Source organism: Apium graveolens, chromosome 11, assembly GCF_009905375.1.
Source record: "Apium graveolens cultivar Ventura chromosome 11, ASM990537v1, whole genome shotgun sequence".
Classification (NCBI taxonomy): domain Eukaryota; kingdom Viridiplantae; phylum Streptophyta; class Magnoliopsida; order Apiales; family Apiaceae; genus Apium; species Apium graveolens.
Genome location: NC_133657.1, coordinates 46,623,982 through 46,647,274, shown reverse-complemented (window position 1 = coordinate 46,647,274; position 23,293 = coordinate 46,623,982). Strand labels below are relative to the sequence as shown.

Sequence of the window (23,293 nt, the reverse complement as noted above, 5' to 3'; positions counted from 1 at the left end):
CTAAGGGGGAGCTATCTAAGTCCTCTCCAATTCAATTGGAGGTGCCTGTACAAGGAACAACTCCCCTCAAAACCCTAGCAGAAATTGCATTAACAATTGATGCTATGAGTACAATTGCCAATGACCCTTCTATGGGAGAGGCAAGTTTATCACATTCATGTGACAGTGCTTTACAAGAAGCACAAGGGTTTGAGGCCGGTGTACATGACAGTAACCCAGTCAAATCCCCTCCAATTCAATTGGAGGTTCTCACTACAAGTGGAGGACAACATACTATCATAAATACAGAGCAATCTGTGAGTAAAACTTTGACTTAAGTCACAGATGGTTCTGATCCCTCACACCAACCTTCAACCTCACAACCTCAACAACCACATCTTCTTTCTGAATGGATGCAAACACCTGACTCTCAACCCACATCTGTGGATGATCTTCTAGTTGAGCAGATTTTTGGATTAGCAAACATCTCATAACATCTACTCACTTCAAACATGAGCAATCAAAACTATCAAGCTATTATGCTAACTTACAATGAAGAAGTTGAGAAACAAAAGGAGAAATTGTAAATGATGCAGAACAAGATGGTAATGTAGATACATGGTTGTCTGAGGACTTTGTATTGGAGATGGATCAAGTCTTGGCTGGGTTTAGGGATGAATATGTCATTATTCTTCGAAGCAATGCCAAGGTCTTGACTCCACAGGATGTCTATAATGCAGTAACTGAGGTCTACAAAGCTCAACTCAAGGCTTTTCACCTATTTGGTAAAGCTCTAGAACTTAAGTTGACTGGTCATGAAGACGAGATAAGGAAGCTGGTGAAGGAGAAAATGGATGAGATCATACCATCTTAAGTATAGATCACCTCAAATTCAAGCATTTTGCTGATCAAATGACTAGGATGGATCTGAGTAATACTGAAAAAGAAGTCAAAAATCTCAAACAATTCTTCATTGCTCTTCATGAAGTTGTTCAAAAGCAAATCACCAATATAAATGACTCAAAGGTCAAACTGGAACAGCTTCACCAAAGTAGATATGAGCCTTTTGCCTTGCTTATGGATGGAATCAAACAGGCCGTGGAAGAAACTTTTGGCTCCTCAACATCTACCAGCTCATCTTCTAAAAATACTCAAATCCAGTCTTTTCAACAACAAGTCTCAGACTTGCAGGCTTCAAATGTCTCTCTTAATGCTCAAGTTCAAGCCTTAACTTCTCTAGTCAAAAGTCAACAGTCAGACATCAAGACCCTGGTGGACTCTCACAAGAACCTCCAAATGCAAAATTCTGTTGCTTTGGGAGCCATCATGGGGAAGCTCAACATACCACTGCCATCACTTCCTGAACAGATAAGGCCAAAAATTCCAACTCCCCTACTCATGCATGTCACCAAGACTAAGGAGGAGATTGAGGCTAGGATTCAACAATCCAGGGATGCTAAATCTAAAGCTAAAGAAACTGTTCAAATTGGTCAAAGCTCATCTCATATTGATGTTGGAAAAGAATGACTTCTCAAGGCTATTACAAAGAAGTTTCGATTGTTCGCAATAGAGGAATACAAGTTTTGTTTGATAATGTTAATAACAGACTCAGCGCGCAGAGACACTATTTAATTTTTGAGATGATTAGAGTTTAAAGAGTTCGTTGATTGAAAAGAAGCCCGAGTATGATAAAAAAAGATTGAGAAAATTTCCAGACTTTTCTAAAGGAAAAATATTATTAGCAAGAGAGTCGATATGTTAGAGGATCAATAGCATAAGCGAACTTTGAAGTTATGATTGTAAATCTCGTAAGAGTGCAAATAGGGTCGAATTATAAAAATATTGAACATGGAAATGTGACGCTAAAGATACAAGACTTAATATATAGGAATTTATTCTAATGATCGATTTATGAAGGCATTTCAGAGAACTTTCTGAAGTTAATGTATGACTCGGAATAGGATCTATTGATCGAACAAGTGCTGAAGATGTACATAAGTGAAATGTGAATCCCTTTCAAATCATTCATCCTTCAAAATATTGCTTTCTGATAGAGACAAAGTGTTATGCTGTGACACTTTGTCGAAATGACAAAGAGTTTGGTGGGACACCACCTAATCATGTGTTGTATGCCATATAGTATGAAAGACTGGCCATCTTGAGTACAAATATGGTTGTCTCACTCATATCTAAATCATCATTCATTCTTTCTTCTTCAATTAAGATTTATTAATTTATGGATCCTTCCGATTTTTTCCTTGTACTGTTATTCTTTACAAAAGGTTTCTAGTCAGAATCATATACACAAATTCCCTTCCTGTGTAAGGTCTATTCTTTGAATGTTTTAAAAGAAGTGAAATGAGCCTGTGTAGCAGATGGAGTTACGTAATGAGTATGGATAATTGCAAGCCAATAAATGGTGGACATTTATATGCAAAGAAGGATCACTATGCCAATAATGTGGTTGTTACGAAGATATCAAATCAGAAGCGGAAATCTGTATACATGATACGATTCGAGCCAAAGATTTTGGAATGAATTGGAGGAGCTAGCGAACCGTATGAGGTAAATTAACCATAGAAATAAGAAAGTAAAGCTGCGTATACAAGATAAGGCAAATGATTGATGGGGCAGCAGAAGCGAATGAAGAAATTCTTAATAATAACCAGAAAATCGATTAATACATTGTGAAGGTGAAGCATACCTCAATCATATGGGAGATACTCATCATGAAGGTTCAAGATCGAAGAAAATCTAGTTACGAATAAACTTCGAGTGCGTTCTTCAAGAAATGGTTGGGCTTTCCCACTAAAGTAAGTGAGTTATGGTAAATTTGATGCCCATAACTGAGCCAGTGAAGAATGTTCAGTATGGAAAGACATAAGTTGAGATAAAGATATGGTGATTCAACTCTAAATTTTTTTAAGAAGTAATGCTTTAAAAACCAATTGAATACTTTCACAAGATTATAATAGTATTGGTTGAGACCATGTGTTGGTTATAAGAAGTTGAACAAGTTAACCAATAAGAACAAGTGTATATTGTCAAGGATAGATGAATTGTTAATTAGAGAGCTTGAATTTAAACATGAACTAGAAGAATTCTAGAATATTTGTAATTGTAATTATTAGTGATATTCTGTTATGATCAGAAGAAACGAGAAAAGGTATAATATAATAAGAAATTGTTCGCTATAATCTTAAATTGAACTAAAAATATGGGTTGTACTGGTTAGTATTATATGTGGTGGTGATATGGTGAGTTTAGAAGGTGGCAGTTGATTGGTATACTTGTGGGTTGATTGTTGGTTGTTTGATTGATTGTTGGTGTCAGTTTGAGTCCGACTGGTAGTCAATAATATAAAGGAGATGCTGCCCAAATTTTCGGAAAATACCCTACTTATAAAGATAGAAAGTATACTTCCGTGTGTTATTGATATTTTTGTTGATACTCCAAATAATTTTGATCTTGGTTCTTGAAAGAGGTTGTTACAGCCAATCCGACTATATATAATTGGTCTTTGATTTCATTTAGCTAGTCATCACTTGGTGCAATTGATCAATTAAGTGAGTTAATTGGTTAATTTTACCAATTAATGGTTAGTTAGATGGAAATCGATTCCAACTAGATTAAGTCAAATTTTGGTGTGATTTTCAAATCTGAAATCAAAGCAATGAGAAATTTGGAGAAAGTAAGGACACCAGTAGAATTCAGAAATTATTGCAAGTATGTGAGGCTTTACTTGGATGAATATGCCCTTTGTAATAGACAAGAAAAATAAAAAGTTATTTGTATATACAAGTGAGAAGAATGTTTTTAAGAACTAAAGATTCAAAATAGAGCAAGGAGAAAGAAGGAAGAAAAGGAAGAAGGAAGGTGGAATAAAGAAGAGATTAGTAACTACACCAATATGGATTTTGTTAAACAATCAAAGAGATTTTATCATCTGTAATAAGGTTTTATTAAAGGACTTGAAGGTATACCAATATAGAACGACGATGTAATGAGAATTACTCTAAAATACCGGAACACTCACGAATACAAGTATCCGACGTATGGTAGAAATTAATAATGATAGTAACATATATGAATTGAAAGATATCGATCCAGAGTTAGCCACATGAATGGTTTATTTGATGAATAACCGAACAGTACTATAGGAAGACTCACTTATATTGAGAAGGAATAATAAACTATGAGAATGAAGAACTTAAATAGGAAAGAAAGTGGAATCAAAAGGATGATAAAGAAACATTATAAGATATCATGATATAGGTAAGATATGAGTATTATGAGGGACATAAGTAAAGTGAAGAATTGATGAAATATTTGTAAATTGAGATAGGGAATGCATCCCACGAGTACGATTAAGTACCGAGGGATAAAAGGAAATATCTAGCGACCATGCATGAAGAGAAAATAGGGAAAAGCGTTAATTGAATCATTACTGATAGGTTATCCCAAACCTAGTCATTCTCTTTTATTAATAAAGAGTTTATCCAATAAGTGGGTTAGTTGCTGCTTGAAGAAATGGTGGTACGTCATCAGATCCAAGAATTGATTGTAAATGATCAATATTATTTGATTGAAGATTTTAAAGAAATATTTAGATTACGATGAATTATGTTGAACCAGAATAGTATATACCACTCCAAGATGAACAAACATTAAGTAAGGCAGAACTAAAAGATAGGAATTTGGCTAAACATCGTAACTCAAGGAATTCAAGTTACTCCAAGAATATAATACAAGACATAGATGTCAAAGTAGACTTTCTTATAATATGGCATAAAGAAAGAATATACGTTATATATGACTAGACGTCAAGGAAGAGCATTGCAGTTAGTTTCGTATGAGAATTCCTTAGAACCAAAAATAAATGATAATATAGGTTAGAATATGTGGGTGATGCCTCCAGATTAGTATAATTTCTTCTAAATAGTAAGAGATTTTCGCTCGGCAGATATACTCGATTGTGATTCAAGAAAATTAAGGTATGATGATAAGTTTATGCGTCAATCATATAAACTCTATATATCTGTAAACTGAGGCCTTCCTTTTTACAGGTGATCCACCATGGATGATGTTGGCTAATAATTCAGAGGATGATGAGCAATTTTCTCAGTTCTATTCTATATATCCAAGCATATGTATCAGTTTGGTAGTGTGTTTTATATGTAGCATAGTTTCTTTACTGTGTTGGTAGTAGCCAAACCTAGTTGTGTTGGTAGTAGCCAAACCTAGCTGTTTCAAGTTTTGGTTAAGCATTTGATGCCTTAAATTAGTAGTAAAAATTTCTTATGTGATTATACCTGATGTACTAATATTTTCCTTGCAGTTGGTTTGAGATCTTTGTATAGATATATCTTATATTTATTATTTTATTTTCATTCGAAGAAAAGTAAAAGCAGTGACAATCAAGAAAATAGTCTTTATAATAAATTCGTTATTAATATATATATATATAGATATATATTCTTAAATGAATTTGATTTTAATTATGATCGAAATATTTAACCAGTTATATATTTTTCTTTTTTCTATAACTTACTCTAGTTATTACTTTTTATGCATATTGTTTATTTTGTGAAATTAGTCTAAGAATTAAAATAATAAAAAATATATTATTTTAAAAGAAGTCATCTATAAATATAATAAACTAAAGTATTTACAATAATTTCAATTTTAAAATATGGTCGTGTTTTACATGCATTCAAAAAACTTGATTTGTTTTTCAAAATTAAATGAAATAAACTTGACTTTGTTAAACATTTATTAAAACATACTTAAATAATCTATATCTTCTAATTTCATTGGTTTCATCTCTTTAAATAAAATATAATATCATAATTAAATTATGTCCACTTTTTTATTTGTACAATTGTTTTAGTAATATTTATTTTAATGATATTTGATTTGTAACAAAATATGTGATTTTATGTACAGTAAAATAATATTCTATAGTTGTTTTAATTTTATTTGAGTGCACTTCTCTTTTTGTATTAGTTAATTTTAAATTATGAACACATGATATATATATAAGGAAATTTTAATAAAAGCAAAAATAATAAAATATTTTAACTAATTTTAATAAAAAAAATTTATTAATTGGTACTAAAAAAATTATTAGTTTTCTAATAAAGATTTTACTTTTATTTTTCAGTGTAGTTATGTTTATATATGATTTAAATAATAAGCCATTATCTTTGTATTATTATTGAACTAATTTAATTAATCTATTCAACTTTTTAATCATCTACTTGAATTTTATTAAATGAAAAAGGAATTTTAATTTTAATATGAATAAATGTGTTTAAACTGACGGAAATGAAGACCTATGAAAATTAACATTGGCAACTAATCTCTCCACCATCTTTGTAAATTTTCAAAACTAAAATCACTTGTAAATTAAATGTTCCACAAAATTCGATCACAAAAATAACTAATTCATAAATTATTATAACAAAATCTTAAATTACTAATAATAATAATAATAGATATTATTTTATTAAAATTTTAATATAAAATTTTCAAGATAGTTATATATGTAATTGAATCTTACCTTAATTTTTATCATATGCAGTTTAATTTTACATAATATAATCTTCTAGAATACATAATTTATCTTTGGTAACTTGAAAGCGTCGAGGAGTCGCCGTGAAGCGCCGAAAAACCCCTAGTTATAAAAAAAAATTACCTAGTTATTTATAATAACTTCACTTTATATCATTGTAAATTTTTCTCTCCATTGTAATATCCCAATAATCCATTATAATTCGTTAAGTACCGACATGAACGCGTACACCGATAAATTTTTAATCATAAATTTACAATAATTTATAATAATATTTTACACATTTTTAAATTTATATCTCGATTATAATATTTCGGTAATCTATTATAATTTGTCATGTATAAGTATTTATTTTTTTCTAATTAAAGTATAAATATGTTCTCATGACTTTTAAATATTTGTTAAATAGAACTACAAATATATTAAATAGCCAATTTATAATAACATATTATTATATTAGATTTTACCTAAATTTTTTTTCAAAAATTTCAAGATAGTTGTGTTTCATGTATGCGTACAAATTAAAATAGTGGCTTAATATTTCATTTTCAAATCTTATATCTTCCTTTTTGAATATACAAATAAGAGTGATATATATCACATCTCAGTTGAATAGATGTAATTCGTTCAAAAATAGCATCATCTTCAATTTTATTTAAGCTCAGTTCAGTTTGAAGATGATAAACTAGAGAACTCTAACACGGGTTAAATGTTAATAAATATTTCAGATGGATATATTTTTCATACATCACATGATCCATTTTCGAAAGAATTCTTTTAACCAACATGTCCTCAAATTTTTATCTCAAAATCTATACTAACACCAACCCTATGTAACGGTCCACACATCAACACCTATACTATATCTTAGCACATATCTTAGTCAGGCGAAGACAGATGACGAAGATAATTATTATTTATAATTTTAAAATATATATAAAAATTTTAAATTATTGATATATTTTGATTTTTAATATTACAAATCAAACTAAAAATAATAATATTTTTAATTTAAAAATAAAAATAATAATATTTTCTTATATTTGAAGTTTGTTTTCTCAAATCTACTATTAAATTGAAATTATATTTATTAAATAATTAAAAAAATTATTAATTTGATATTATATATCTGAAATCCGATATTATTTAAGAGTGATTATAGCCACATTTAGAGCGTTCAAAACAGCCTAAGAACTTAGGTCAATCCTACGAAGTTTAGTGCTTTGTATGCTTATTTTAGTTAGAAAAATGAAATACCTTATTTTTGTTACTACTAAGATATAATACTATGTTGTTAAATGATATACTTTAAAACATATTTTTAAAAAATAAAAATATTTGGAGCGCGCGTAGCACGGGCTAAAAGTCCCTAGTTTTGTTTATAAAGTGGCATAAACTCCAAGTCCCCTTATTGGACAAATATAAATTCCTTATGCCAACCCTTAAGAGAATTCATCATTATCACCGACATGGTCATCTTATCTATCGGGAACCCACAATCCTCAAGCTTAAACAACAACTCAGACAAAGGCTTACTAGTTGATTTTTTAACCTTAAACAAGTGGTGGAAAAGAAGGTCGGGATGTAGTTTTTTATATGGAAACAAGCCAAGAACCAAGTTATCCATTTTTCCGAGTTCGGGGCCAATTAAGTAAAAGGAATCCCATACATGTCCCGGCACAAGGCCTTTGTAAACTGATGCACTCATAACCGCATCCCCCGGATATACTCTAAAGGTATACAAACAAATCCTCCAGCAGGCATATGGTATAGGCGTTAATGTGGCTCCGACCACCTCCATTCAAACTCCCCCCCCCCAAGGTTAAATGCCTACTTAAGAGCACTATCTACCTCGGCGTTGGTGTACCTATCGCCAATATCCTTCTGAAACGAGGCACACTCATAACGTGTTCCCGGAGCGTTAAAGAACATCCTATCCAATGCAGTTTTTCATAGGGCTCCTTACCATCCAAGCCCTTCGGGACCCCATCCACCTCGGATAAATCCCAGTAATAGTTACTCAAAGGGAAAAGATGCCTCCTATACTGGACAAAGTAATGGTCAAAGTCCTTCCAAGACCCATTCTTGTTAGCCAGGGTACCTCCGGGACCTAATACTAAAGTTTCAGCTAAAACTTGAATCGGTATGTTGGCTCTCGGAGGAATCTCAACAGGCTCGCTAGAAAAGGAAGAACATGTGGATTCTACTTCACCTATAAACTCGGGCCTATCCATATTCCTCTTCCTAAGGTTAGCCAATTGCTTGAAACGTCTACCTTACATATATTATATGTATAACCCAGAATTTATGCCACACCCGAACCCAAACACAAAAACAAAACTAACTCGAGAACAATTTCTATATAAATCAAAACACGAAAATATAGATCTACAACATATACATACAAATATACACATAAACATGAAAATCAAAAACACCATAACTTTTCCCCGGAGTCAAACCAAGTTACCATAAATAAAAAAAACTAGTTTTCGTATAAAAATCGGAGACAAAAACTCACCACGATGCAAAATTAACACCAAAACAGTATGTTTTGTGAAGAATGGCATAGTAAAATGTCAAAAACAATCAAAACACAAACAAAATCGAAGAAGATGCAGAGAACAGTTGCTACTCTAAAGAAATCGATGGCATGCAATAAGAACGGAGAAGAAGAGAAACAACAATGGAGACTTACCAGAAAATAGGAGAAAAGTAAAAGTTTCGACTAGAACAACGCCGAAAAAGCTCTCGCAAAACCATGGAAATTCAGATAGAAAACGCTCGGTTTACTTGAAAGTTCTTGTTCGCGTAAAAGAAGAATGAAAGCGAGCGGGGGGGGGGGTATTTAGAGAATGGGAAAAAGAAATAAAAAAAGCTCAACATATTTTCACAAGTGTGGCCAAACAAGGTTGCCACGTGGAATCTTCTCACTGGTCTCGTTAAAAACAAAACGACATCAATTACTTCTCACTGTTGTGAAAACAATAATTAAAGAGTTGTAATTATTGTTTTTCACATCTCGTCCTAATATTTTCACCCTTATCCCAAAAACCCTCCATCCAAAATACAACATTCAACTAAACAAGTCAACCCCGGACTTCTATATTCAGAAAACCCCGGAGGTAGGGGGCTACAAATTAAAGAAAAAACTCAATTTTTCTTCTAAGTAATTCAAACAACCCAACCTTGGACACAAATCAAAAGACTAACCAAGTCAAACCCCGGACTCTTAATTCATAAAACCCCGGAGTTATGGGACTACAAATTAAAGAAAAATTCCAATCTTTCTTCTAAGTATTTCAAGGAACCCAACCTTCAACACAAATCAAAGAAACTAACCAAGCTAACTCTGAACTCCTATATTCAAAAGGCCCCAGAGTTAAAGGCTACATATCAAAGAAAAACCCCAATTTTCTCCTAGGTACTTAAAGGAACCCAACCTTGGATATAGATCAAAAGGAAAAACAAGATCCACTCCCCAATCCGGAAAACCCGCATAAGGGAGTGGGAGGCAAATGATAGGTCATATTTAGTAGTGGCCCAGAGAAAGCCTAATAGGATGAGCCCAAGGCCCAGAAAATCCTGAATTCGTTCGTACTAGTTGACCTCAAACTCCCGGGAAGGGCCCAAAAACAGTGGTTTACTGCGAGTTCGGGATAGGGCATGAGATATTATTTATCAAACGAAAAGCAATAGAGGACACCTGGACAAGTGTCCTCATCCGGTCGTCCAGGTCACCTGGAACCTTCTAACAGTCCGGATCCGGAGACAAGTGAGTCAATCACCGACGTTCAGATGTTCCAAGATCCAGAAAATCCACCAACAGTAAAGATGATAAGTTACAAACCCCCAAAACTCTAAACTGGAAGCCTATAAAAGACCCCAAGACAGAGGTTTTTGGGGTTACTCATTCTATTCTCTTACACACATATACACACACAACCTAGATATATTATAATTCCTATTCTACCCTTTTTCTTCAAAGCCCTGTCTCATTCTCACGCCGGAGGTTTCGCGAGGACGACACCCCCTCCGGTTATATTTTGCAGGATCCCAACCTACAGCTCCACGACTTACACTCTTATTCCTGCGCAAACGGAAGCCGGGTCCGGATAGAGGGGATAGAGTGAGGAGAAGAGGCCGGAAAGGATTGGAGTTATCAATAATCGTCGATCACTGTGCTAATTCTTTTTATTAGATAATTAGGCCTCTTCCGATCACCCGACTTTTCCGCATCTCATTTAACCTTTCTTCCCGCATATATATTCTGGCAGGTGTGGTGGCTCACCCCTCTCCATATTTTTATTTTGATGAAGCAAATAAAATTAATTATGGTGATCAGAGTAGCTACGGATCATGTTGGTAAAGAGTTAGAGATTGTATACTTGACTAAACATGCCAGCAAACTACACATATTTAATAAGCAAAAAAAAAAGGAAGACGATATAATGATCGTATAATCGCGCGCTCTGTGAGCTTGAGAATGTGGATCTTCACAATCGCTGCAATTAGCTCTTGCCATTTTATAGAATTTGCTGATCTCACACTTCAACTCCACTAAACCTACAAGTACTAGTATACACAGTATATCACTGTATTTGGAATTATAGATATCTCAACCAGTTTTTCTCGGATGAGACCTAAACTGCTAAACATGATGGCTTTTTGATGCAGCAATTTATCATGATGTTCTTTGTGACATGCTGCTTCTCTCTTAATGCAAAGTCTATGTTTCAAATTAGAATGCAAATTTCAATTTAATGTTGTATATGTTTACTCAAAGTAGCAGTGTGTGCATGGCTCTAAATCGTAGTATTTGTGAAATATATGATCCTATTGGGGCCTTCTTCTAACACCTTAAGGTTTTAGATGAGCTGGTTACTCAACATGGTATCAGAGTTTAGGCTGGCCACCCCCAACATTCTCACAGTTTATTGTGGACACTAAAGGCAATTAATGCTCCAAAGATGAGCGCCGGTGTTCCACTCTTCGACCCATAAATGGGCTTTCGAGTGAGGGGGAGTGTGCTTTCGAGTGAGGGGGAGTGTTAAATATATGATCCTATTGGGGGTCTTCCTCTAACACCTTAAGGTTTTAGATGAGCTGGTTACTCAACAGTATTAAAGTTGATTATTTTGGATCACTCCAGACTTATCTTGGAATTATATGTACTAGCATAAATCCCGTGCGATGCACGGGTTCCCATTAATATTTTAAATTTTTATTTATCCAGTTATATTATATTTTTAAAATATTTATATAAATATATAATGATTATAAATTTATAATAAAAATAATATAATAACATGTGGTCGTAATTTAGTAGAATAAATAGACCATTTCTAGTAGTTTAACAATTTAGTAGTTTAGCAGATATATAACACTATTATTTATATCTTTTAATAATAGGATAAGTTGTATTCGTAGTTTAGTAGGATACGTATTCTATATTTAGTAGTTTATTAATTTAGTAGTTTATTAGATATATGACACTATTTATCTATTTTTGTAATAATCAAAATTAGGGAATTATCGTTGAACCAAACCGTTGAACCAAATTATCTTTATTCCGGTTATTATAGTATAGTATTAGATATATTAACCATTGTCTGTTAGCTTCAAGAGGCATTAGGCATATAAGCATGAATTGTTCGTTTTCTATTCACAATGAACAACTGCAGATTTCCAACTAAACATTCAACTACATTTACTAGATACATTTTTGAAATTACGAAGGCAAAGTCATTGACCTTCTATTTTGCCTTGGTCATTTGGTGTTTATAATCATTAAATCTGCTCAGAATTACTAATTTGCTGTAAAATTGAGTTTGCTTTCCTTTGAGCACGGTCCGTTCCACTTTTAGCTACCTCAACTAAATGCTCGTAAACGCCATACTGTAATGCAGCAAGAAGGAGATTAGAGTTATGTACGCCCAACTCTAGAAGAACAGCAGATGCACATTCCTTATTCTTTGGAGTCCCGTCCCTTATAAAATTAACAAGTGTTTCTACAAATGAAAGCTGTCCGATTTCTTGCCTCCCCTCTGGATGTGATGAAAGAAGTAGCAGTATGGATAACGTCTCGTCTATCATGTCCAAGTGATTGTCCTTTAGTATCTGGAGCAAAGGTGCCATAATACCTGCTTCAATGGCCCTCGACTTATTTGCATGTCCGAGAGCAAGATTAAATAGTGCAGTGACAGCATCTTTCTTACCTCTGATTGTTCCGGTTCTCAGTAATTCTATCAGTGGTGGAATACCATCTAATGCCCCTATTGTTGATTTATTCTCATCTAGCATTGATAAACTGAATAGTGCCACAGCAGAATTCTCCTTGGCTCCAATAGTTCCATTCTGCAAAATTTCAATTATAGGTGCAATTGGTTCTTCTTTAGATATGAGTATCTTGTTTTCTTCATCAATCGACAAGTTCAAGAGAGCTGTTACTGCATTTTCTTGAATTTTGGAATCAGGATATGACAAAAGTTGGACCAATGGTGGGATTCCCCCATTCTTGGCTATCAAAACCCTGCTCTCAGGACTTTCTTTTGAAAGCTTGCGAATCTTTATCACGGATTTTCTTTGCACATCTAACTGACTTGAAGATAGGTTTGTAAGCAATGTCAACATTCTATTTTCGGGTTCAGTAGATGCCTTTTCAGGGCTTGTAGGGGGTCTGGCTGCATCATTTTTGGGAAGTTCAATATTGTATTTCTCACACCACTGCAAGATTAAATTTTTCAGAGCAAAATTTGGCGCTAATGTCAAGTGATCCAAAGGTTGACCAGATTTTGGGCAGGTCCGGTGACCAGAATCCAACCACTGTTGTATGCTGTATCTCTCATATGTCTTCAAGAAAGGCAAAATCAAAACTCAAAAGTGGGGCATGTCAAAATGTACCAAAATATAGTTGTAAAGAGTCAATACAATTTTGGTTAAAAAAATTCAAAAGGGATGAAGAACCATTAAGAGCTTAATAGGCTTTTATACCTGTCCAGTTGAAATAATAACAGGATCTGTCATAATCTCTAGTGAGATCGGACAAAGGAATTCATGAGGAGTTGCTATAGAGGGGGATTTGTTGAGAGCTTTAGGTGCAACAGGCTCTTCAAAAATATTTTTGTCGTCCATCCCGGCAAATCTTCTAAATTTTCTCAAAATATCTAAGGTCTGTTTAGTTGCCTCAGCATTATGTCCACGTCTTTCTTTAACAAGTTTTCTCACCGCTGCAGTTTCGGTGTTCAGGTCCTCGACTGTTCTGAGGCCCAACTTGTTTGCTAACCGATCTATACTTGCACTGTCTGCATTTCGATCATTTTCTGTGGAAAGTACAACCATCATATCCATAGCTAGCTCCATGTCCTGACTATCACTCCGTGTCTTCGCCCTTCTCAGTTGCTCCCGAATCAATTTAACCTAAATTACAAACTTATCTTAGAACCCCAAAGAAACATAAATAAGCTATGCATACAGAATTATGTTAAATTTGTTAATTATCACATAAATCCATACTACATGCTACTCACTACTACGTCCATTACAACATATCAGTGAGTCTCATTTTTGAAAAGTCTGAAATTGCATTCAAAACAAGCATTTGAGTCCATACGTGGGAAAATTTAATCATATATGCACCAACTAGAAAAAAGCTAAGCTACGATAAAGCCACCCTACAGATGAATAACAAACTCATTAAGTACTGTGGTTGAATAACTAATCAATCAGATAAATAATTGTTCATCTGATATTCAGAAAAATTATAATCTCATTAATCTGATGTTCTTTTCTAATGTTTGTGATATTTCAAGAAAATATTATGAAATAGGGTCGAAAAGAAGAAGAAAAGAGATAGAAGTCCTAAAATTTTGTTTAGGGAACTAATTTATATGTTGCACTCGCCTCTTCATTATTCATGGCGAGGCAATTTGGACATTGATAAAGTTTTTGCTATACTAGTTGTATTACAGTCCCATCCGTTTAAAGTAAAACATGAGCAAGAGGTTTTCTTCTGCATGAAAAATGTGACTGCCTCATTATTACGTAAGTGGAACTACCTAGCATATCTAGAAGACTATCCATTAAGTCATAACTGCAATTTTTTATGAAATTCTTCTGACTGATATCCTTCTTCGTGAAAGTAAAGATAAGTTGAGTGGAAACACCGTTCATTCTGAAGTTTTAGCAATCTAATAGACAGCAATATGGCAAAAGGTGTTTAGAAATCTTCAAGGTAAAATAATTAAACTTTTCCAATGTAGTTTTTATAAAGGCAGGCACTTATACATATCTATGAAAAGGAATGTTAAACTTTTGGGTATTCTTTAGTCAATGCTAGTAGGTATCATTTGATTTTATAACTGAAAAATGTGTTGGGCTTGCTAAACGGATATAACTCCGCATTAGTATGAAATTGTCCGTTTTGGACCGAATTCGCACAGGTTTGTCTTTGGGTCACCCCGAAAAGATCTCATACTGATGGAGTTATCTTCCTACTTATATTTTAGCAATATGCCCCTCCCACAAATTATGTTGAACAACTCCTAACAATCTCCCCCTCCACACATCGAACTCGATACCTTCCGAATCTGCCATCTGATTGTAAGATCTGCTCCCCGGAACCCATACCGGAAACCTTCTAACTTTTTGAATCCCCCTAGGCCCATACTAGAAGGCCCACCTACCTTTTTCTTGGATAACCCATTTACCTCCTCTTAGGTCCATTATGGGAGCCCGTCTGATACTGTTCTGGACCGTTACAACCTGAAACTATAATACCACTTGTTGGGCCGCGAGCGATCCTTAACTATCATATCACTTGTTGGACACTCTAAGCGTGCCTAACTCCACATTAGTAAGATATTGTCCGCTATGTGCCGAGCCCACACGGATTTGTTTTGGATAACTCTCAAAGTGCCTCGTAGTAATGGAGTTAACTGACTGCTTATATACTAGCAAACTGCCCCTCCCATATTTATGAGACAACTCTTAACAATCTCTCTTTTCACACATAGGGGTCGATTGCCGAATCTGCCACCTGATTGTGTAATCCGCTCCCCATTGACGCATACTGGAAATCCATCTGGATATATGTCTCCCCCTACGTTACTCCGACTCGCCGGAATAGGCGGCCGTAATCATGTCAACACGACACGGGACACGACACGGGATACGAGCCGTATTCTTCTGTGTGAAAACGGATCCTTCATCGTCGTCGGAATTTTTTTGCCAGTGACCGGAAAAAGTTTAGGTTGTCGGAGAAATTGCAAGTTTATTAGTGATATGAAGCTTGTTATAAACATGTTTGCAGGTCAATTATATATATATACACAGAAATATTTCCGTCAGATCTGATGAAAATGAAACGGAAAAGATGGGGTGGGTGGGTATAGAAAGATGAAGAAGAAGATAGGCGTGTTTACCGAGGAACACGAAGTCAACACGTCTTGTTTCTTTGTACATATGTCACATGCAGAGATATGTGTGTGTTTGTGGAACAAATCTGGACCATCCGTTGTCCAGGTTCATTTAACAATACTTTTTTAAAGAAGTAATGGGCCACGGCTGAAATGCATATCTTAGAAGCAATAATTCATGTACACAAGAAGTTATGCGCCCGATACAATAATTTTTTTGTGATACAACATTTTAACAACAAAAGATTATTAATTTTATCTATCTACAAAATTAATTTATAAAACCACTGAAACTAATTTGGAGAATAACTTTAAATATTTTACTTGATATAAATGTTTTCAATAAAAAAACTTAATATATATATATATATTATTCAAATTAAAACATGACGTGTCCCCGTACACGTGTCCAAAATTCGGACGGTGTCCCTGTGTCCTAAAATTTTCAGAAAATCGAATCTGACACCCGGATATGTGTCGTGTCCGACTCTTCGTACCCGAGTCCGAGTAACTATGGCCGCTCTCTAGCAACCTGCCTTTTCCTTGCGCCTATATTCGGTTAGCCAATCTACCACTTCCTAAGTCACTTCAGGGGTCCATATGAGATTGTTTTGGACCAATACAACCTGAAACTCTAATATCACTTGTTGGGCTTTTTAAGCAGCCCTAACTCCACATTAGTATGATAGTGTCCGCTCTAGGCTGAGCCCGCACGGGTTTATTTTTAAATCACTTCCAAAAGTTCTCATACTGATGGAGTTATCTTCCTGCTTATATTCTAGCAATCTGCCCCTCCCACAAATAATTTGGGACAACTCCTAACAAAATGTACGTCAGACAGTGCGATATACGAAGATTTTAACCAATTTTTTCATAAAATCCTTTTTTTTACCAATGGGATTTGGGTCTCTTTAGGGGATGAAGTTTTAGTTCTGCCACAACATATCTGCTTAGAGTTGTTTTCTGAGGATACAGTTATGTTTATGTACATATATCTCAAAGAAGCCCATATTTTTATCATATAATGTATACATTCTCATCAAGTAAAAATTTAAAAAATATTTTATCATTCTAACCAAACCTAGAAGATTATTTTAGATTTGGTATCGGAGCTCCCTTTGGCCCTCTTTTCCATTTTTTGTTATGCTACTTGTACTCGCTGTTTTATAAACCTGCCTAGGTGGGGGAATAAACACCTAAATTTTGTGAAAATCATATGATTAGGCTTTTCCGGAGAAAATCAGGATTACGCAGAAAATGTCAAAGATTACATGTATGTAGCGAAAAAATCAGACATAAATTTAAATAAAAGTATCAAAATATGTCTGATTAACTGCTAGAAGATAACATCATCTCCGAGAGTTCTAGTCATTACAAAACTGAAATCAGGCAGAAATTCATTTTCCTAAATAAAAATAACAAAATGTCCCATTAATCTCCATCTTGCTAATTAGGTGCTACTAAAAGGTAACTCATCGGTTAGAACGGATTTTAAAACACGGCTTATAACGTGGCAAAAAGCTGATATGTCTCCATGACGCATATTGTTGGAATATCTACAATGCACTGTGATTATCCCTTCTGTGGGCCATACCAAGTATCTGAGTGCCATATTACATGTCTGTATGTACTTTCAATTTCACTTCCGCTCTCGACATGATTGAGCTTATATCTAACTTGTATCCAAAATGAAATGGCAATTAAAAGAGGTGTTTTTTTCTGCATCTTGAAATTATGTATTGTAATTACTAATTGTTAAAAACAAATGTTATTTTGCTGTGACACTGTAATTCAACTGATAAGATCAGAATATTCTTGTCGCCAGACAAGATTTTGCTAGAAAGTACTAACCAGTTATTGAATCTAGTCCTTTAGGAGAAAGTTCAGAGCATATCATGCATATAAGGAAAATTTATGACATCACATGTGCATCGATTGAAAAACTAAGCTAATGCCATCCTCCACACAGAATATCGTTTAGATGCATCTATGCATCCTTGGTTTTAAATTTCGAACCAAGTATTCATTCTTTTATGCATATTTGCCTCTAAATATAGAACACCTTTGAAGTTGAGTTTTATAGCATTTAGTTTCAAATTGTAAAAATAGAACCAACTTTAGCGTAACACTGGAATTGCTCTTATGGTTATTTGATGACGTGACTAGATTCAAGTATCCATCCTTACTTTCAATTTTAGAATCAAGTACGCATATATGCATATTTGTATCAAAATATAAAACTCCTTTATATTTTAGGTTTTTAACCATTGTTTTCAAATTATGGAAACCGAATCAACTTTAGCATTGTATTGGACTTGCTCTAAAGAAACGCTATAAAAGATGTACGCAGTCAAAAAAATGTAAATGCATTATAAGGAAAGATGAAAAATGATGAATAAACAATTAATAATAAATATTAACCTGTTTTTTCACTTGTTCCGATAAGGCAAGTTTGTCCTGTGGCAGGCCATCCAAAGCTTGACAAATTTTCTGGTAAACAGACTTAAATCTAATCATCACGCCTTCACTCTCAAATGCCTAATAAAATCACAAAACATATGAGGAAGAAATAATATAAGTAATTTGATAATTGTAATGACAAAACAAATCTAACCAGATAAATCTTGCTTCCAACACTACAGGCCTTCAACAATTTCCTGGCAGAATGAAATGCCTTGTGGAATTTACGCAAACAAATGAAACATTCATCCGGAAGTGGTGAGTCAAGGTCCCTAATCTCTTGTAACAAAGGTATTAAAAGCTTTAGCCTCCGAATGAGACAGCAACTTGGTGTTTTTTGAGTGATACGAAAATCCGCAATGGCCTTAACATATGCAATTACACCAATCAACTCATTAATTACATGAGATTGATCTCTATGCTGATCCATCATTATATTATTATTATTATTTGGGCATGCGTAATTCGCCGCCACCATCTGAAGATGTTAATGATGCAATGATTATTAAGGTGTTGGTTACGGAGGCAGACTATATTTAAGTTGAAATCACGAGACGATTCATAGAAAATAAATTGAGCATACTGATAACCCTAATTGGTGGTGATTTTGATTCCGTTTTTTTTTCTCCGTGTCCTGTTTTAGAGGAGTATTGAAGCGAACTTAACGGGTCTGTACACAATGCAAGATGAGTCAGTTTTTCCGGGCCAATTATAGCTTATACCATTACCTTTGAATGTTCGTCCTCAGCCAAAAACATCCAACATATACAAGGACTAATGACCTTTTGGAATAATTTGGTTCTATTTTATAGGTGCAAAATGACTCTAATATAGTGAAAAGTGACTTACTTGATTAATTAGAATCAAAATTTGGAACAAAATTGACTTTTATGAAAGTGACACTAAGAATTGATAAAAGGATTTCTAATTGCATATACATGATGTTAACATGTTAATTACACCAATATACGTTGGCAAATGACTCTAATATGATGAGAAGTCACTTATATGATTGATTAGAGCCAAAATGTGGTCCAAAATTGATTTTTACGAAAGTGGTACCAAGAGGTGGTTAAAGAATGTCAAATTGCATGTACATAATGTTAACATATTAATTCTATCAATATATGGTGGCAAGTGACTCTTATAGGGTGCAAAATGACTCTAATATGGTGAAAAGTGATTTACATAGTTGATTAGAGCCAAAATGTGAAACAAAATTGACTTATATGAAAGTGGAATTAAGAGGTGGTAAAACAATGTCATTCAAATATAAGAATAAGGATATTAAGATTAACAGCCAAAAATATATATATTTTTATAAAAAAATATACCATATTATAATTTAAGGACTAACAGCTATATACAAATTATTGCATGAAGTTTATAGTTATTCTGTATAAGTTAGATTGGAGTTTGAAACAATAACAAAAAAGAAGAGTCCTGACATAAATACAACTTCAAAAGCTAATAACCAACAACAAGATCATTTACCAAAATGATTTGATACTCCTAACTTGAAAATTGTACCAAACATAAAACATGCAGATAAATGAATTGATGCATGAATATTATGGAAATGGCGGAGATCAATTTAATTTCAAACGCATGACCTTTACAAATTATCCTTTCCACGCTCATCGTTTTTTAATCCATGGCCTGCGACTAGGGCTGCAAATAAATAGAGTTGTTTATGAACAAAACTCGGGATCGGCTTGTGCAAGCAAACTCGGTTCGGTTCGGTTTTTTAAATGAGCCGGTTTTGAACATGAAAATGAGCTCGGATAAATAAATGAGCCGAGCTGAATATTTTGTCTGTTCGGCTCGGACTCGGCTCGTTTAATTCGGGTTCGGCTCGGACTCGGCTCGGACTCGATAACTCGACTCTGCTCGGATAAAATTTATATATATTATAAATAATAAATTATTACTAATCACTTAAATATTTTTACTGGTAATTTTTTCATCATTTATTAATTATTTATTTATTTTAGAGATTTTGTTTATTTTTCTAAATTTAACACTTAGTTTTTCGTAAGTAATTATCAAATTGTTATAATAATACATTTATCTCCTATTATTCATATTTCATAAACATCATTAAATAACTTGTAATTTACATAAATCAAATTTAAGTAAAACAAAAAATATAATAAAAGTTGACATCATCATTTTAAAAAGTAATGTACGATTTATAAAGTTACAATTGTCTCAATAATTAAAAATAAAATTGGATATATTTTAAAAATCCTCTCAAAAAATAAAATGAAATATTTAGATTAAGAAATAAGTGTAAAGTGTAAGTGTGCATATATAATTTGAAGGTAAAACTAATAGTTGATCTCGATACAACTTATAAAATTATAAAGTATAATTTAAGATTATCCGATTGATATTCAAAATATTAGTGGACAAACTCGACTCGGCTCAAGTTCGGCTCAGTTCAGTTGTTCGTGAACAAACTCGTGTTCGGCTCGAACTCGACTCATTTAAAAACGAGCCGAGCTTGAACATCACTTTCCGTTTCGGTTATTAATTCGGCTTGGCTCGTTATAAAAATAAATTAAATTCGGCTCGGCTCGAACAGAAATTGACTCGAGTCTATTCATTTGCAGCTCTGTTTGCGACTTACTTCTGGATCTCCTTTTCCAATCTAATAGATTACATAGACACATTCCACCTTGCCTACAAGTGGTATTTACTTTCGCTTCTTTTTCAGGGCCTCGTATAAATCGATTCATGTGATGTGAGCAATTTTTGCTTCAGTATCTGATTGACATTTTTTATACAATATTTGGGTCTTGAAACAATGTTTAACTGTCGTGCATATGTTGTATGTCGGCGTGTCTTGTTGACCAGAACTACCAGCAAAGATACCCGGGTGTTAAAACTATGCTCATGTCCAATGTCATCTCCAACCTAAATTTGGATTAATTTCGCTCCAAATCTACTTAACATTGATATATTGTCATGTTCCAATTTAGGCCGGTAAATATTGTTGGCCTAAATTTTTGTTTGAAATAAAATATTAACTTTTTATATTTTATATATTTATTAATTTATTGATTGAATATTATTATATATATGTATTAAGTAGTTTTTAATTATATTTCTTAATTTTCACTTATACATATAATGTTATTTAACAAAAATATATTAAATATCATGAATTGTTTTAATTCTAATTGATAATACATTAAAAATAAAATAAAGATTACACTTGATAAAAAATTAACTACAAATACAACTTATACAGAGCATAATATCAACTTAAACATTGATTTAATCAAATAAATTATTCTTGATCCTCCATGATAATCATAATATTGATTATAATTATGATTATTATGTGATCCTTGACCTTCATCTTCCGAGCCTCGGCCTTGGGAAGTTGATCTTTGTTGTTGAGCCCTTTTTTTTCATAATTCGGGTATGTTCAGTAAGAATAAATTCACGTAAATTAGGATCAAATATAGAGTTTAAATCCAAAATGATCGACACTTATACAAACTATTCATGAGCCGCGTGGTCCGAAAAAAATTATTTGCAATGAAACAAGAAGCATGCGGAAAAGATGTTGACGTGCATTTGGAGTACTAAAATCACGTTTTGTAATTGTCGCAGGGACAACACGATTATGGAATAAAAATGTATTACAAGATATAATGACGACGTGCATTATTATGCATAATATGATAATTGAAGATGAACTTGATTTGAGTGCTCCAATTCAAGAGCCAACCGAAATTCCAGATCCCGAAGTTGAGACGGTTGAAAATGATGAAAATGCTCGATTTCAACAATTTCTTGGACGATATCGAAAAATAAAAAATAAAGAAGTTCATATTGCTCTTCGAGATGCATTAATCGAGTATTTGTGGCAACAATATACTAATACGGAGTAATTTAATATTTGTTATTTTTTTTAGTTAATTAAATATAATATTAAATTTTCTTCATTTTTCTTATTTAAGTGTAATGTTTTTCTAATTTAATAAATATATTAAGCTTGAAATTAAGATGATCTTATTCATTTGACATTTAATTGAAGTATGTGAATTAATATCAATACATTAAAATAATAATATATTAATAGTTGAAAGAATAAAATGTTGATATATGAATTTGAACCAAAATTTAGACCGAACTGTTGCAATAGAGAGTTGTCTCGGTCCAAATTTAGGCCGCCAAAAAACATGGCCACTCTTGGAGTTGCCCTTAGGAACTCTTCTTTTTTGTTATAGTTCCAAACTCCAAACTAGTTTTTATAAAAGAAGTATAAATTTCATATAATAATCCGTACATATCTGTCAGCCCTTAAAGTACACTCTCTCTCCGTCCCTCCTAAATATTTATATTTGGGTTGGGAACAGTTAAAAAAGTGAGTAAAGTAGTGCGACCGATTAATATTGTTATTTCCAAACAATACAACAAGAATTACAGAAGGGGGGTTGAATGTAATTCTGGCTCTTTTTAAAATTTAAGAATGTTTTGACTTAATATATATAACAGTGGTTGATTTGCAGTAATGCGGAACAGAAGAATAATAGAAATCAAAACACTAAGTAATAAAACACAAGCTTTAAAATGTCTGGTAGATTTGATTGTATCCACCAGATATATATATATATATATATATATATATATATATATATATATATATATATATTCGGGCCAATCAGGAGCCAACATGGGTTGTGGAGGATGGGTAGCCAACCCACCGCAATGTTTCATTGCGGGAGGGTACAATGTTCCAATGCGGGGCTTGACCTCCGCAATGAATCATTGAGGCAGGTGGCCATGCACAGGAAACATTGCGGCCTCCGCAATATTTTATTGTAGTGCCGACCCACAGTTTTTAATG

At 33.4% G+C, this 23,293-nt stretch overlaps 1 protein-coding gene across 2 annotated transcripts; it reads right to left on the bottom strand.

The window, feature by feature from the left end:
• Positions 1 to 12,193: 12,193 nt before the first annotated feature.
• Positions 12,194 to 18,976, bottom strand: LOC141698146 (U-box domain-containing protein 15). 2 transcript variants are annotated; one of them, XM_074502774.1, is made up of 5 exons: positions 18,584 to 18,976; positions 18,391 to 18,507; positions 13,547 to 13,972; positions 12,772 to 13,405; positions 12,194 to 12,696 (listed from the first exon to the last, which is right to left on the bottom strand). In XM_074502774.1, exons 1-5 carry the CDS (start codon positions 18,905 to 18,907, stop codon positions 12,344 to 12,346), a joined length of 1,854 nt encoding a protein of 617 aa, XP_074358875.1. In that variant the 5' UTR covers positions 18,908 to 18,976; the 3' UTR covers positions 12,194 to 12,343. The 2 variants fall into 2 exon arrangements, with proteins under 2 accessions (XP_074358875.1, XP_074358874.1); XM_074502773.1 differs by having other exon boundaries at positions 12,194 to 13,405.
• Positions 18,977 to 23,293: the final 4,317 nt, after the last annotated feature.

What these genes read in the sequence shown, in the direction of transcription:
- LOC141698146 (XM_074502773.1), bottom strand. Translation starts at nt 18,907, where the DNA reads ATGGTGGCGGCGAATTACGCATGCCCAAATAATAATAATAATATAATG. An exon ending in TTGGAAGCAAGATTTATCTG is followed by an intron (nt 18,508 to 18,583) that starts GTTAGATTTGTT and finishes TGATTTTATTAG; the next exon opens with GCATTTGAGAGTGAAGGCGT. An exon ending in CGGAACAAGTGAAAAAACAG is followed by an intron (nt 13,973 to 18,390) that starts GTTAATATTTAT and finishes TTTGTAATTTAG; the next exon opens with GTTAAATTGATTCGGGAGCA.